The sequence below is a fragment of the Netta rufina genome, assembly GCF_964035555.1.
Source record: "Netta rufina genome assembly, chromosome: 7".
In the NCBI taxonomy this organism is placed as follows: Eukaryota; Metazoa; Chordata; class Aves; order Anseriformes; family Anatidae; genus Netta; species Netta rufina.
Genome location: NC_140130.1, coordinates 13,537,624 through 13,552,152, shown reverse-complemented (window position 1 = coordinate 13,552,152; position 14,529 = coordinate 13,537,624). Strand labels below are relative to the sequence as shown.

The following is a 14,529-nucleotide window of genomic DNA, read 5'->3' as shown; positions in this document are numbered from 1 at the left end:
CCAGGTCATAATGTGCCGTTTTGAATCCAACTCCTTTATCAGCCAACAATTCAAAAATAAAAAAAAATTACCAAAACACAAAGAGCAGAAACCCAGAGCACACTAATTCATGCTGTGAACAAGCGAACTGCTGAGTAACTTAGCCCAGGAATTGGTAAACTGGAGATTGCAGAAGCTGAGCGAGAAGGCAGTAGCTTGCTCTTAACTTCCTCTGACACAAGTTTAGGTAAAAAGGGCCCTCCAGTAATTATGTTATTCTGTATGGCCCAACAAACAGCCATTATCAAGAAAAAGATCTTTAATTGTTCAGCCCAAGTGGCCAAGCGATTGTCAGCTTCTTCAAAATGCAGCAGTCCTCCACATCTGCTCTATCCCCAGGTGCTTAACAATGCAAAGAGCATCCTATAGAGATCAGATCCTTCTCGCACAGCAGCTCACTGAAGGCGTTCCCAAACTTGATCTTACTTATTAGTTGAAAAAACAACAGATGCTGGTATAACACCTATCACCATCAAAATAACTGTTGCTACAACACAGCCTATGGTGAGTTCATAAACACACCAATGACACAGCAAACACTGTACAGCACGCATTTCTAACTCATTTCTGAGCAATGGTGCTGTGGGTTTCCTTGAATATTTTAGTAACTCTGCCTTGCATTGGCAAGAACTAATAACCCAGAGTGACACCCAGAACACCCAAACGTGACCCTCTTGGAAGAAGAGAACTCACATGTTCAAGATACAGTTAGAGTGCTCATCTCCTCCGGGGACAGCCCATTCTTGGAGGCTTACATTAGAAAAACATTGGTTACCCTCAAGTCAAAGCTCAGTCAGTGCAACATTTCCACCTCCTACATCAGGATGAATCAGTTCTAAATCAACACCATTTACTAAATAACAGCTAATGACTTGTATCTTGAGGGTGATAAATAATGTATTGGCAGCAACTAAACAATATAATTAGAAAATCACAGAAGCATAGATTATGTTAATAAAGCCCCAACTTTATTATTATAAATCTTTTCCTACAAAATTACGTGCACCAACATGTTTTGCTACCTAGATCATTTTTAGTTTTATAGCATGTTCAGCATTTCAAGACTGTTTATATATAAAAAACAGGAACACCCTGAACCATGCTGGACAATGAACAGCTCTGAAAGATAAAGTAAGATGCTGACATCTTACAGAACTACAGGTCTTCAAAAAATAAAAAAGTGCAAAACTGAAGAAATTTACCAAGACTTACTGGTATATGTTTATTGATACAGATTTTGATTAAAAAATTGTTGTGCTGTTAAAAAAAAAATAATAATGGAAATAGCAAGTAGGACTGAGGGCAAAAACATGAAAAGTAACAGGACCAAGGGAAGCTAAGAAGCAAATAGAATGAAACAAAAGGGGAGAAGAGGGTCAGAAAGTGGTAAAAGCAAACAACAAAGGAAAAAAAAAAAAAGCTCAAATTGCAGGCTGTTAGCTGAACTGGAAAGCATAAATTCATTAGCCGTGTGGTGGCTGAGGTCTTCACTATCTAGGGCAGAGGTCTAAACAGCTCACAACACCATTACAGCTGCAATAAAACAATAACATTAAGAATGATAGTTCAATTAGATCTGAAACAAGCTTAGATAGGCATTCTCTAGCTTGAACAAGTAAGTCACCAGTTACGGAAAGCTGTTGGTTTGTTACTGACCATGTCTGAAAGTGAACTGCTCCTATTTCAGAACACTCATGAAAGTGACAAGTTAAAGGAGTCCTTCAGAAACATATCATACTCTGCTCTGGTTTGTCATTTTGTAAGACATCAAGTCCTGTATGTCTCCAAAGCAGCTCAGTAGCTGTATGCGCTAATACCACAAAAATCACTAGTGATTTTACACTGCCAAAAACAGTGGCCCGAACAGTTTACTCTGGCTGCCTTGCTCCCTCCCATATGAGCACAACAAAAATGAAATTGAGAACCACCATGCTTGGGAGTTCTGAACTGCTAAAACAATCATTTCTTCGGGATGGAGAGACGACTTCCATCCACTTACTATTACCTATTCAGTTGTGAATACCCCTCTAACACCTGCCAGAAGCTTCCTGCATTTTTTTTTCCCTGACATTTCCAAAAGACACCGTGTATTTGAGGTCATCAGAAGGCACAGGTACTACAAAACTAGCACTGGCTATTTTCGCAACTTTAATTACTGCTCATCACTGCCAGAGACCTGTATTTCCCCTAATGTAAGTGACTCCTAAATGCTGCCTGCTTTTTAATCTGCACCATTTTTAAGAAGTCCTCTAAGGAGGCTTGAGAGGCTACCCTGAGAACTAATAAAAGGTCTGAAAGAACCCAGACATACTGCTCTACTTCTCCCACTCTTCAATTTTCAGCAGTGGAAGAGAGCATAAATTGAACCTAATTGCAAAATTGCCAGTTCAGCCCTTGAACCAGTAAATTATGCTTTTACAATTTCTCTTCATTCTCCATCTTTCCCCAGGGAGCGTACGCTTCCAGTGTTATTTCTTATCTTCTCCCTCTCTCCTCCCAAGCCTCCCTGCCTTCCCACTTCCTCCTGCAGGATGCTGCAGCCTGTCTCCGTATTTCACAGCTTATCCACTCAGGGTCTCGGCTCCTCGCTCCAGCTCCCTGGCTCTTCTACCATTGTGGAGCACCATTCTACAGATGGGGGCACAAGGCAGAGACCCCAGAACCAGCCTTGAGCTGTTGTGCTCCAGCCTCCTGGGGACCCTTTGTGCATTTCTTCTCTGCTCCTTGCCCCAGAGCTGCCAGCAAGCAGAGGGGGTCACAGCTTTCCACCTCCACACTTCATACATAAGAGGACACACTGCCTGCCTGTATATGAGGACTACAGCAATATTTACAAGTAAACTCTGACCTAAAATCAGTTTTGTCTGAAACACTATACTTTTTTCTTTTTAAATAAAGCTAAGGAAGGAAATTCATATAATCCTTAAAAAAAAAAAAAAAAAAGTTTCAATTCTAACTTATTTCTACTCCCTTAAGTGCCCACATTTACTTTCTGGACTGGAAATTAACTTTATCCTTGACCAAACAGAGCTAGAAAAAAATAAGTGTCATAAAACAGCAGAAGGAAACTATTTAGTCAATTTTTAACTATCTTCCTTCTTTCCTTCAGACCCCTTTCAAGAACTTGTGTAAAAATACAATCAGAGTTCTAAATTTTGAAATTTTGAAACTAAAACTGTAACCTAGAATTGTATAAATAAAACATCTCTGAAGACTGACATGCTCTGCTTTTAAATCCAAAAGGGTGCTTTACGCTTACAGGTAAAGGAAGTCATTGTGTTCTTACTAATCTTACAGAGACGAGATGCACTTACTGCAGCAAGATGGTTACAGAAATGAAGAAAAACAATTGCTAATGTAAAAAGGAGATTGTGAACCTACCTGTTTAATAGTTTTGAAACCATCAGCAAAGCTTTTTAAGTTGAACAATTCACTCAGTTTGCGGATACAGAGCTGGGAGCACCTTTGCCTCCACTCTGCAAGTTCATATCAAAAACAAATTTCAAGCATGGCAACCCAGCCTCTCCTACTTTTTTATTATTATTATTATTATTATTATTATTATTATTATTATTATTATTATTATTATTATTTCCAAAAATCACAACAATAATTAAATAAATATCTAACTACAAAGCCCCAATATTATTTTATGCTGCCTAAATGGATGTGTTTTGGCCATTTTATTAAATTAATAGTGAAAAACACTTTAATAGCATTTGTCACAAATACGTATCTTCTGCTGTATTCTTGGAAAAGTTTTATGTTAAAGAAATGTGTATTACATTAATGTGAAAGATCATTGGTTTAGTAGGTATCTGAAACAGAAGCAACTTCTTGGAAGTGATTTAAGTCTACATTAGAAGGATATATTTGACTATCGGAATACAGTATTTCTCATATGAACAATAGAGGTAATTTGCCCAATCAAGTATCAAATAATAATCCCATGGGTCACCAAAATAGAGAAATAAAAGTGACTAGCACACTACTTAAAAGAAAGAGTAGGTCCCTGTTCAAAAAGCACTGGGAGATTTTAAATCAGCAAAGCATTCACTTTGAAATGGACAGAGCCCATTTCTCACAAAAACACTTGCACAGAACTGTAACATAATAACCAAACGTATTATTCAAGGAAGAACTGAATGCCATCTATAAACATGACTACGGAAAACACAGCTAACAGTACTCTGTTTATTTTTTGCTTTGATGAAAAGTAGTTGCCCTTTCGGTTTTACACACTGTTGACTGACACTGTTAAAGCACAGTATTCTCAAAGTAGAAATAAACAAGCTTAAAAATACACATTTTATTGTAAAAACTGTCATCAAACCACTACAAAGTTTTATATTTAACACAAGCAAGTAGAAACTACTATAAAGTACAAAAATATTTAAACAGACGGGACTGGGAAAAATTCTACAAAGAATGCAAGCTCCTTGTAACCTAACTACACTTATCCACACTTGAGGTCTTCCAACAGATACTAGTACCCCAATTCTTTCCCTTTAGCTCTCAGAACAGCTGTTGACTTCCTTTCCTGTTGTGTAGATAAATACTTATAAAAGTGTCAGCTATACATTGTCCAGCCAGCCACAAGAGCTGTTGATATAAACAACAGCCTACATTTCCATCACAGTTCACATTACATTTCAAATCTGAAAGGAGATTATTAAAAATGAGACAGAAGAAAACACAGTGATTGCAACCGAAAAACAAAGGGAAAATGCAAGCCTAACCACATACATGCAAGCGTAAGGAGAACAACTCTCTCACTTGTGTCATAAGCAGACTACGTATGAATTCTCCATCTCTGAACCAAATTACGTTGCTGACTACCTTCCCCTTTCTTTCACAGCAACATCGGATGGAAGAAAGGAATTAACAAGTACTGATACAGTATCAGTTGTAAATCATTTTCACCTACAGCAGGCATTCAGGATGTGTCCTTTACTCAAGTATGCCACTGCAAACTGTCATATTCCATATACTAATGGTAATCCTAAAAATTAATTCAGCCAGACAAGTTCAATTAAAGGGGTATTTAAGATGGAGGTGTTTGTTGTTATTTTTTTCCCCTCTTTACGTAATACATGCTGAGAACTGTTTCTCTTGAGTATTTTAAAACCAGAATCCAACAGCATTTCTTACTACTATGTTTACAGTTTGCTACTACACCCAAAGAACAAAAAGCAGCTTGACTCATCCGCCTTCAGCATCCACAGTGAAAAGAAGTAAAAATCCTAAGTGGCAAGACAAGAGAAGACGGGTGGTCAGACTTCCTACAGGGAGACACTACAATAAAACCAGGTTACATCTGAATACAGGTTCAAACAAGAACCGTTCTACTGCACTTACCCTCAAACATTAACCCTTCACATAACATATTCAGGATGAATTTGCACAGCAGCTGTGATTCTTCAGAGGCATTCGGTGCTCACACAAGCAGTCTCATGACTACTTACCATGAGACCTCCTCAGACAAGTAATGCCGAAATACATAGGACAGTCTTTGAAGGCTCGGGTCCCCTACCTTCATACATGAGTGACAGCTTATCCCTAAGCTCACTCACTGGTAGCTATTTTCTGCATACTCATTTGTAGACATGTTTATTGCAAAGCAAAATAAAACAGAGCCCTCAAAGTTAGCTCTTCTTTTGCTTTCATTTATCGGTAGTAATGAAAACCACCCTGTCAGGGGACCATCCTTCCCCATGCAGATGTTAATAGAATTCAGATGATCCTCAGGACCACATTCAGTCAAGAAGGATATGGTTAGTTTTGCTAATTAAACTACATTTTCCTTATGAGCTCAGTGTTACGACATTCTGCAATTCTTTCATATAAAAAATAAGAAGTATTACAAAGTACAACATATACTGCATTTTTTTTCCTGGCATTCACATTTTACACCTCTGCTTATAAGGCTGGGGAATGCTGGTAGCCCAGTACAATTAATATGTGTTCTCAACAAGACAAGCCCCAGCATTAATCTAATCATACAGAAACATCATGGGTCCCATTTCTGAAAAGCAGCAGTGCCCTCATCTCCCATTGATGTCAGACCACATAATGCCAGAAGTGTTGAGGTCCATTGTTTAGTCTGTTTTCCCTCTCCTGTGAGGTCCTGCCATATATTCATTAGACAAGGCCATACACTATTAACACATGGATATGAAACAAAACAGAAGACCCTGACGTGTTTTTCTATTTGGCAAACTATTACCATCAACAGCATAACTCAAATAGGGGCAGATGACACGGTGTAAATGCGCACACAAGCACTATTTTCCTGACAGAAGCAGCTCTGAAGAGTTATATTGTTTTGGCCAAGTCCTATAGCCTGTAAGGGTCAGGAAGCCCTCCCAGAGCAGTTCCTTATGTAACCAGGTAGTCAACCTGCAATTCCCAAGTCTGGTAACAACAGCAAAAAAACCCACAACGCTCTTCTTAATCACTCGGCTTGTACGCACACTACAAGAGGATGCCTGCACATCCCCTGGACAAACACGTATTTCCTTATCTACGGATTTAAACACAGATTTATTATTTAGTTCAATTTCAGTATTTCTCATCTAGAAACACTGCTGGACTTGAGGATTACCACCTCTTTTTTGTTGTTGTTGTTTTGTTTTTTTTCTGAAGCTTGATACCATCCCAAGAAAAGCAGACCGTGGTGTGCAGAAAGGAGGAAAGGGAAGACCCCTGGGCCAAAGCCCAGCTTCCGAGGAAGGTTCCCGCTGAACTCCTCTCACCTGGGCGTGCAGTTACACCCAGCTCTCCTCCTCCCAGCTCACCCACGAGCAGCACAGCCCGCAGCAACCGCGGGACCCCCCGCAGCACAGCGCCCCACGCCCTGCCCTGAGCACCCGGCGGAGCAGGACCCCGGGGCTCGTCCCCACCTCCAGCCCCGAGGGGCCCGCTCTGCCCGGCGGGGCTGGGCGGGGGCAGCCGCTCGCCCTCCTTCCTCCTCCTCCTCCTGGTCCCGGGCCGTGCCCGCGCCCCCCGCCCCGCTCACCCGCCGTCTCCTCGGCCGCCGCCGCCGTCCCGGGCGCGCCGTTGAGGTAGAGGATGGAGAGCAGGTGGGGCTGCGTCTTCTCCAGGGCCACCCGCAGGTCCTGGAAGTGGTCCCGCTCCTTGGCCAGCAGCAGGGCGATGAGCAGCTCGGCCTTGCCGCCGCCCGCCGCCTCCAGGTCGCGCAGGTCGCGGGGGCCGAGGGCGCCGGCGGCCTCCAGCAGCTCCACCACCTTGTCCACCTCGGTCATGGCCTGCGCCAGGCTCTGGCGGCACTGGGCGAGCAGCTCCTTGTGCTTCGGCTCCATGGCGGCCGCCGCCAAACTTCGCCCCCCGGCCCCGGGGAGGCGCCGCCGCCGAACTTCGTCCCGGGGAAGCGGCGCCGGGCCGGGCCGAGGGCGGCTCTGCCGCTGCCTCCCTGCGGCGCACGGGGGGCGGCCGCTCCTCGTCCTCCTGCAGCCGGCGCCCCCCGGGCGGCGAGACAACTTCTCCTCCTTTTTCTTCCCCTCCTCCTGCCGCTGCCCGCCGGGAAAGGGGCAGCGGGAGCCGCGGGAGGGGGTCGCTGCCGCTGCTACTGCCGCCGCCTCCCGGGCAGCCGGCACCCCCGCCTGCTGCGGGGCGGCGCAGCCAACTTCTCTGCCCCGCTCGCTGCAGGCCACACGGCCCCAGGGCCGCGGGGCGAGGAGGAGGAGGAGTGGTGGCGGCGGAGGAGGAGGAGGAGGAGGAGGGGGGAGACGGCCTCAGCTCCAAGCGCCTCCTTTCATTCGCGGCCGCCCGCAGCCATGTTGGTTGCACAAGGCTGCCGCCTGCGCCCAGACGGGGCTGCGGCAATGCATGGCGCCGCCCGCCCGCTCCTCGCCGCCCGCCGCCACCAGCGAAGCGCCGCGGCCGCCCCGGCCCCGGCCCCGGCCGAGCACCGCCCGCCGCTCGGGGGGTCCCCGCCGGGCGCCGGGGGGGGCGGAGGGGGGCGCGGAGGCGGAGCGCGGGCGGGGCAGGGCCCGAGCCGCCGCTCCGGGAGGGCTCCGGCAGGAGGCGGGCAGCGCTCTGCGCCCGGAGGGGGCAGCACGGGGCGCCCGCAGGCCCGGGGGGGCCGCCCCACACCGGGCCCGAGGCCGTGAGGGAGGCGGCGGCGGCGAGACAAAGGCCCCGCTGCGGGCCGGGGGGTGCCGGCGGCCCCGCCCCGGCGGCCCGGTCGGTGCGGGGCGCGCACCGCCATCTCGTGGGGCCGCCGCCGCGCTGCAGCCCTCAGCGCTCCCGGTGCCCAGCCTGGGTCGTGAGCGGGGAGGAGGCCCGGGATCCTAGTAAAACGTACCCCAAAAGCGCCCGGTTTGGCCAAAAGCCACGAAATTGTACCGCCCCGGTTGGAGCTTGGTCCGTGAGGAAGTACAAAAATGAGAGTTTTCAAACAATAGATGAAAATATTATGTGTATAGATGTAGACGTTATAAATGTGTACAATGAGGTAAGTACAAATGGCTCATCTCCCCCTACTGTGATTTCATCTGTTTCATAAATCACTGGAGACCAGGTAATTTTCCAATATCCCATTCTCAGCAGCTGAGGGATGCAAGTTTGGCAAAGAATGAGTAACAGCGTGTGTCCGAAGGTAAGCAGCCTGCTACGAATCAATAGCACTTCAATTTCCAAACAGTGAGGGAACAGACTGCAGAACGACCACAGCCACTTACAATCTGAAACTGACGTTTTATCTAGAAGACACTCTTGCCTTGTAGGTATGTTTCTGATGTCCTGCAAAGATAACGGTGGCACTAATGACTTGGCAGGGTGTTACCAGTAATTGCGTTATCCCCACTGACTACATCCAGGAGCAACTGAACTGGTCCAAAAGTCAGACTCCTGGCCAAATCCCTGTATGCTACCGAGCTGGAGTCAGTGAGGTACAATGGGAAGCAACTGTTTGTTATTTTTTGTAATAACACACTGATTCAGAGAATTCAGGTGCTGCACTGTGTTTCAAGTTATATTATGTAGTTCAACGGATGAAGATGGTGTCTCTCAGATGTGAAAACAGCCTTGGGTTATGCGCATAATCATGATATGAATTCCAGTGCTGTTTTTAGAAGAGGCAGATATAGAGTAAAGGGATTTGGGGATTTTTCTCTGCCTTGAAGGTCATTATTCAAAACAATCCTCTTGATACTTGACAATATGCCATGGTTTTGAAACAAGTTTTTTCATGTTTCATCCATTGTTACTTACGCTCTTGTAGATTCCTTTCTTCTAATTTTGCATTGCTGTTTGTCTTAGGAACACTTTTACTAAGTAACATATACAGAGATTAACTATGTTGATTAACAACTGATGTTGCAATACCTGCAAACTGTGTTCTTCCTAAACCCTTTGATTTTATCTCAAAATAAGCCTATTTCTCTCCAACAAACTTTAGCCTGTAAAGCAATGGTACATGACAAAAATACTAATTAATCGTGGTCTACATCCGTTTTTTTTCAATGCAGAAAAAAGAAGCAGACGGGATTGAAACCAGTGGTAAGAAGGGAGCCCCATCTGCAGTCACTCAGCCAAGACAGACAGCAGTCGTAAGAGTTGCTGTGGAAGGTATCCTTTTGTGCCCTTGAGGATGAGAATCATGGCACTGGAGTCTTTCATAAGGTACATACACCAGAAGATTGAATAAAGATTGCACAAATTATTTGACTATTTCACAGTTATTCAGTGTGAGATTTTATAAACTCAACAACAGTCCCGTGTTGCACATGTGCTTCTAAAGTTTCCTTGTAGGACAAAGAAGCATACCACCAAATGTCATCACAGGGCACTTATGATCAGAGCCACGCGTTAGATGAAGCAGTCCTCTACTCTTTAACGTAAAGACCGATTGTAGGTTTTTGTCCTCTGCCTGACTCAGCACTAGGGCAGATAAGTGCTGGTTGCTGGAGGCTGCAGTAACAGAGAACAGTATTCAGGCACGGGGAACTCAGGCAACTCTGGTTCCTTTCAGAAGTCCGGAGAGAGGTACATTTTCACAAGCATTTACTCAGACGATTTACGCCTGCTTTTCCCAAACGTGTGGCGGGGTCCTCTGTTTTCTCTTCTAAATAGAACATCAGTCTTCTGAGCCTGCAATGCCTGCCTTGCCTTTTTTCTTGCAGAAGCTTGGCAGAAAATCCACATCTCTGCCTTGCATAGAATATACAAGGATTTACCCTGTATTTATCACAGTTCCCAAAGACAGGAAGTTTTTTTTCTTACTTAAAACTAACAAAAGGAAGGATTTCTTTAAAATGTAATTAAAATATGCTCTGTAATTAAAAGCTCTGCCAGGGGATGTCACGGGTGTTTGTATAAAATTGGATTCAAGACAACCTGACAAATTAACAAAAAGAAGATCATTAGATTGTCTAAGCTGGAGATTTGGAAATTAGGCTACCGGGAATGTATGCCTTGGGTATAAGAAAAAGCCACTGACCTTCAGGGAGCACAGTCGACCAGCAATACCTTTAGTCAGAAGTAAAATTATTTTTTTTTTTTGAATTTCAGGCTAAGCAGCAAAAAATTAGGGTGTGGCAACAGTGCCTTGTAGTAGGCAATCCAATAATTAGTCATACCAATCACATGTACATGTCCAAGTTTTTAGTCATTCCTAGGTTGCCTATACCGTTTAAGAAAGATTTAGGGGACAGAACAGGTATACAGAGGTGGAAATGGGGTTAATATTTTGATACAATACTGCATCTTCTTTACAGAAAGAAGTACAGAAACACTTGTGTTGCCTTGCGGAAATGAAGTACCCAAATACAGAGTTTGAAAAATCAAGTTGGGTACCTTTCTGGTAAATATGTGTCTGTGAAACCTCCCTCTTTAGATGGACAGTGGGAGCAGAAAAGGGCTTTTAGTCGCTTTTCTTGCAGAATTGGGATTATACTATAATCCTAAACACAAGCATTGTTTCAGCAATTCAGAGTCTTGGAGCTGAAGACTATTTTTATTTTTAGTCCATGCAACTCTGTGTGGTACACAAAATCCCAGCAAACTCCTCAAGATTAACTGTGGAGTTGCATTTGAACATATATATATATATATATATATACACACACATAGTAAGCAAGCCTTTGAAAACACGAAGAATAAAGAACAGCAGGAGCAGGAATCAACCTGTAGTACACGACCATTTTTGTTCCCATAACTGTCAGTACACCTTTTTTATTATGCAATCATTATCACGCTTGTGTATGCAACCTCAGCACATTTCCTGAAATACAATGGTGTGTCATACATTCACATTAGAAACTAAGACAAGATTCAGGTTAATGCAACCTAGCACAGTTCTCACTATAAAAGCATATCTTCCATAAAGATTAGTCAAATTTAGACTGAAACTAAGGTGGTTCTGATCATCATGGCAATCGCATGGAAAAGGGAAAAATGAGAGGAAAGTACAGAGGAAGACAAGAAAGTAAAGGAAAGATAAGAAAAAGATCAACAGAAAAGAGAAGCCTACCTGTTTTCAAGATGGATTTCTGTGCCACAATACCAAACATCGCACCTGCAATCACACAGACTGTACCCAGTGACTGCTCTTCTATATTGCAAATTCTTTACTTCCCAAAGACAATTGTAATTTTATACGTATATATGTATATAAAAATATACAAAGGTAATGACATTTATATTGTATATTAGTGATCCACATACTGAGTGACGCTATTGTGTTATTTTAGCTTGGGCTTTTCTGATAAGACACCCTTTGGAAACATCCAGGCTTTGAAACAGATTTCTTATACTTACTTTAACAGGTCTTACTATAGTTTTTCAGTGCCAAAAATACCTGTCACTCAGTCTCAAATACTTCATCCTTTTCTCCATCTACCTGCTACTGCTGCCTGAGTCCCAGCAGCAGCTTTGCTGCTATAATTACACTGGGAAATCTCCTCAATATCATCAGTCTAAGCTATCAGAAAGTTTAATGCCCAAAAGGAGAGGATTTACTTCAAGACTAGGATTTTTTTTTCTTATATAGAAATACACAGGAAACATTTCATGTCCTCTATAGCTTCAGAGCCCTTCGGATTCAGGTCTTCAAGCTTCACTGGCAGCCACATAAGCTAGAAGCATAGTTTGGTAATGCAAGCTAAGCTTCTCACATACTCATGTGACTCAGGGAACCCAGGATTTAGAGAAAAATATTGAGAGAGTTACAGTAAGTTAATGGAAGCTGACAACACTGAGTGGAGCCTGGGAAGGAAGATTATATATTCTCTCAGTAGGAGAAATAGAAGTGATTACAGAGGTGAGATTAGAGCCGTCTAGATACAAAGTAAACAAAGATTTTGTAATAGGCATTAAATGGAACAATAGCAGTTAAGCAGTTCTCAATGGGAGTGTACTGTTCCAGACTGATATAACTGGAAGACAATAAATTAGTGCTTTGATGATAGGAAGGTGCTGGTTTAATGGTCCAGCAGATCAAAAGGCCCCGTTTACCCATTAAAAGGAAAGAGACAGGTATGTATATAGTGTCTCTGCCCTGCCCAGGCCAAGTATTTCAGCTGGCAGCAGCACCTGCAGGCAGGGGCTCTGCCTGGAAGCACCCAGACCCCTGGCTCTGCTGCTGGAGCTGCAGCCTGATGGAGCTGCTGTTTTCCAGCTCACAGACACACACAGGTCACTGGTCTTCCTAAAAATGTGTGACCTTGTGCTACAGCAAATGGGTTAACACCTTCTTCAGAAAGTTCCTAAGGCAGACTGCATGAAGTAAAGCAAACCGAAGCTTTACATTGCTTTTTTTTGTAGCCTTAAAATCTATCAGCTGTTTCATCTTGCTGGGCAGTTTCATCACTGGGCAGTTTTCAGATAGATGGTGGTTATATGGATATATTTCTACTCTGGGCAAAGTGTTGAACTGGTAATTCAGATTAAAATGAAGAAGATCTGACAGTTTCCTCAGTCAGCTTCCATAGAAACAAACCATCCTGTCTGCTGAAGGTTTTTATCATTACTGGAGCTGCTGAAAAAGGAAAAGCAAATCAAAATGATTTTTTTTTATGTAAGCAACTAAAAATTTACCTACTTGAAGAAGAAAAGGCCTTCCTCTGGGGGCAGGATACCTTCCAGGAGGGGTCTTGGTAGTTGATGGATGGGAGGGAAAAGGCATGGGGAGGTACACCAGCTGTTCCTGGGAGGCACATACACATGGTTGCTGCTATTTCTCAGACAGCTGCTTCCAGAAACTGTCAGCAAAAGGAAAACTGCAATGCTATAGGTTCACCTGGCAATGCTACAGGGCTACAAGAATTGCATCTTCCCTAGGGAAGACACCCAGCACACACATCTCAAGTAACAGTCTGTCCAGAACAGGGCTAAAGGCAACTGGATTTTCTTCAGGAGGCTGATCTAACTGGTGACTTGCTTACCTCCATCTACAAGCCAGCACATCTTAAACAGTCCGTTTTTAAGGTTGTTGCTTGTACTTGGCTATTGGTTTAGTTCCTAGGACAGTTTTCAATTCAAGTAAATACAGGCTGCACCAGTCATTTGCTTTTATTTCTTTTTGTGCCAACAGGGAGATAAAAAGCAAACAGGTGCCCTCAACATCCCTAGGTAATATCTATGGACAAGCCATGCACAAGCTGATCATTCTTAAGGAAAACTTCAGCTGAAGGTAAACAGCTGTCATGTTAAAAACTTCTGAGTTCATCTTTGTCCTGTTTCAAGATCTTCTTTGTTTTCCTGTCAAGTCTTTTGGCTGTTACAGCAATTAATGTTTTCAAATTGCATTTGGATCTCATAAAGCAATCCTCCCATTCATTTTAAAAAGCTTCGGTTCATGTCTTGTTCATTATCCACAAAAGCATACACATTTTATTCTACCAGTAGAAAACATAAATATATGTTAAAAGTTCCACAAGAAATAAAGAGAAGTTGTTTGGATAGAATACAATTCACATCAGACATTAGTCCGATGGGTACAGAAAGAACAAAACCCAACTCATGGTGCCTAGCAGGCAGAAATGACAAAGCAGAGATTTAGAAGGACTTACAGGCAGAATGCTTGCAGAGCCACATCGGAAACATGGCCTGAGAAGCATGAAGATGCACACTTGCAGATGGGGAACATGGGGCAGCACTTCCATTGTGGGTTGGCTGGGGTCATAGACAGACTTCAAGAAAAAAGGCTCTGGCTGCTCATTAAAAGCTAATAATCCTCGAACGACCCAGGGTGCTCCAGGTGTCTCTAGTCCAAGCCGAAAGAGGCTCCTGAGGGAATGAAGACAGATATGCATGCAACTTCAGTTGTCTGGGATTCTCTAGATTCTGTGCAGCAGAATCTAGAATTTCCACAGGATTTACCTAGGTAAATACTGCATAATTTTCATATGCTTGCAATTTGAAAATAAACTTTTAATTTTAGCATTATAGGATATTCTTTGTGGGGTTGAGAACCTAAAGAGAAACCCTTGTACAACTTCCTACAGTCAGCTTGCTCAGACAAAGCAG

General features: G+C 43.7%; 1 protein-coding gene across 2 annotated transcripts in view; it reads right to left on the bottom strand.

Moving 5' to 3' along the window:
* Nucleotides 1-7,614, bottom strand: part of DLG5 (discs large MAGUK scaffold protein 5) — a 108,003-nt gene extending 100,389 nt beyond the window's left edge. For both annotated transcript variants that reach the window (XM_084289857.1, XM_084289858.1), the window contains exon 1: nucleotides 7,058-7,614. In XM_084289857.1, the coding sequence (XP_084145983.1) occupies nucleotides 7,058-7,361 (304 nt within the window). In that variant the 5' untranslated portion in view covers nucleotides 7,362-7,614. The remainder of the gene's footprint in view (nucleotides 1-7,057) is intronic.
* Nucleotides 7,615-14,529: the final 6,915 nt, after the last annotated feature.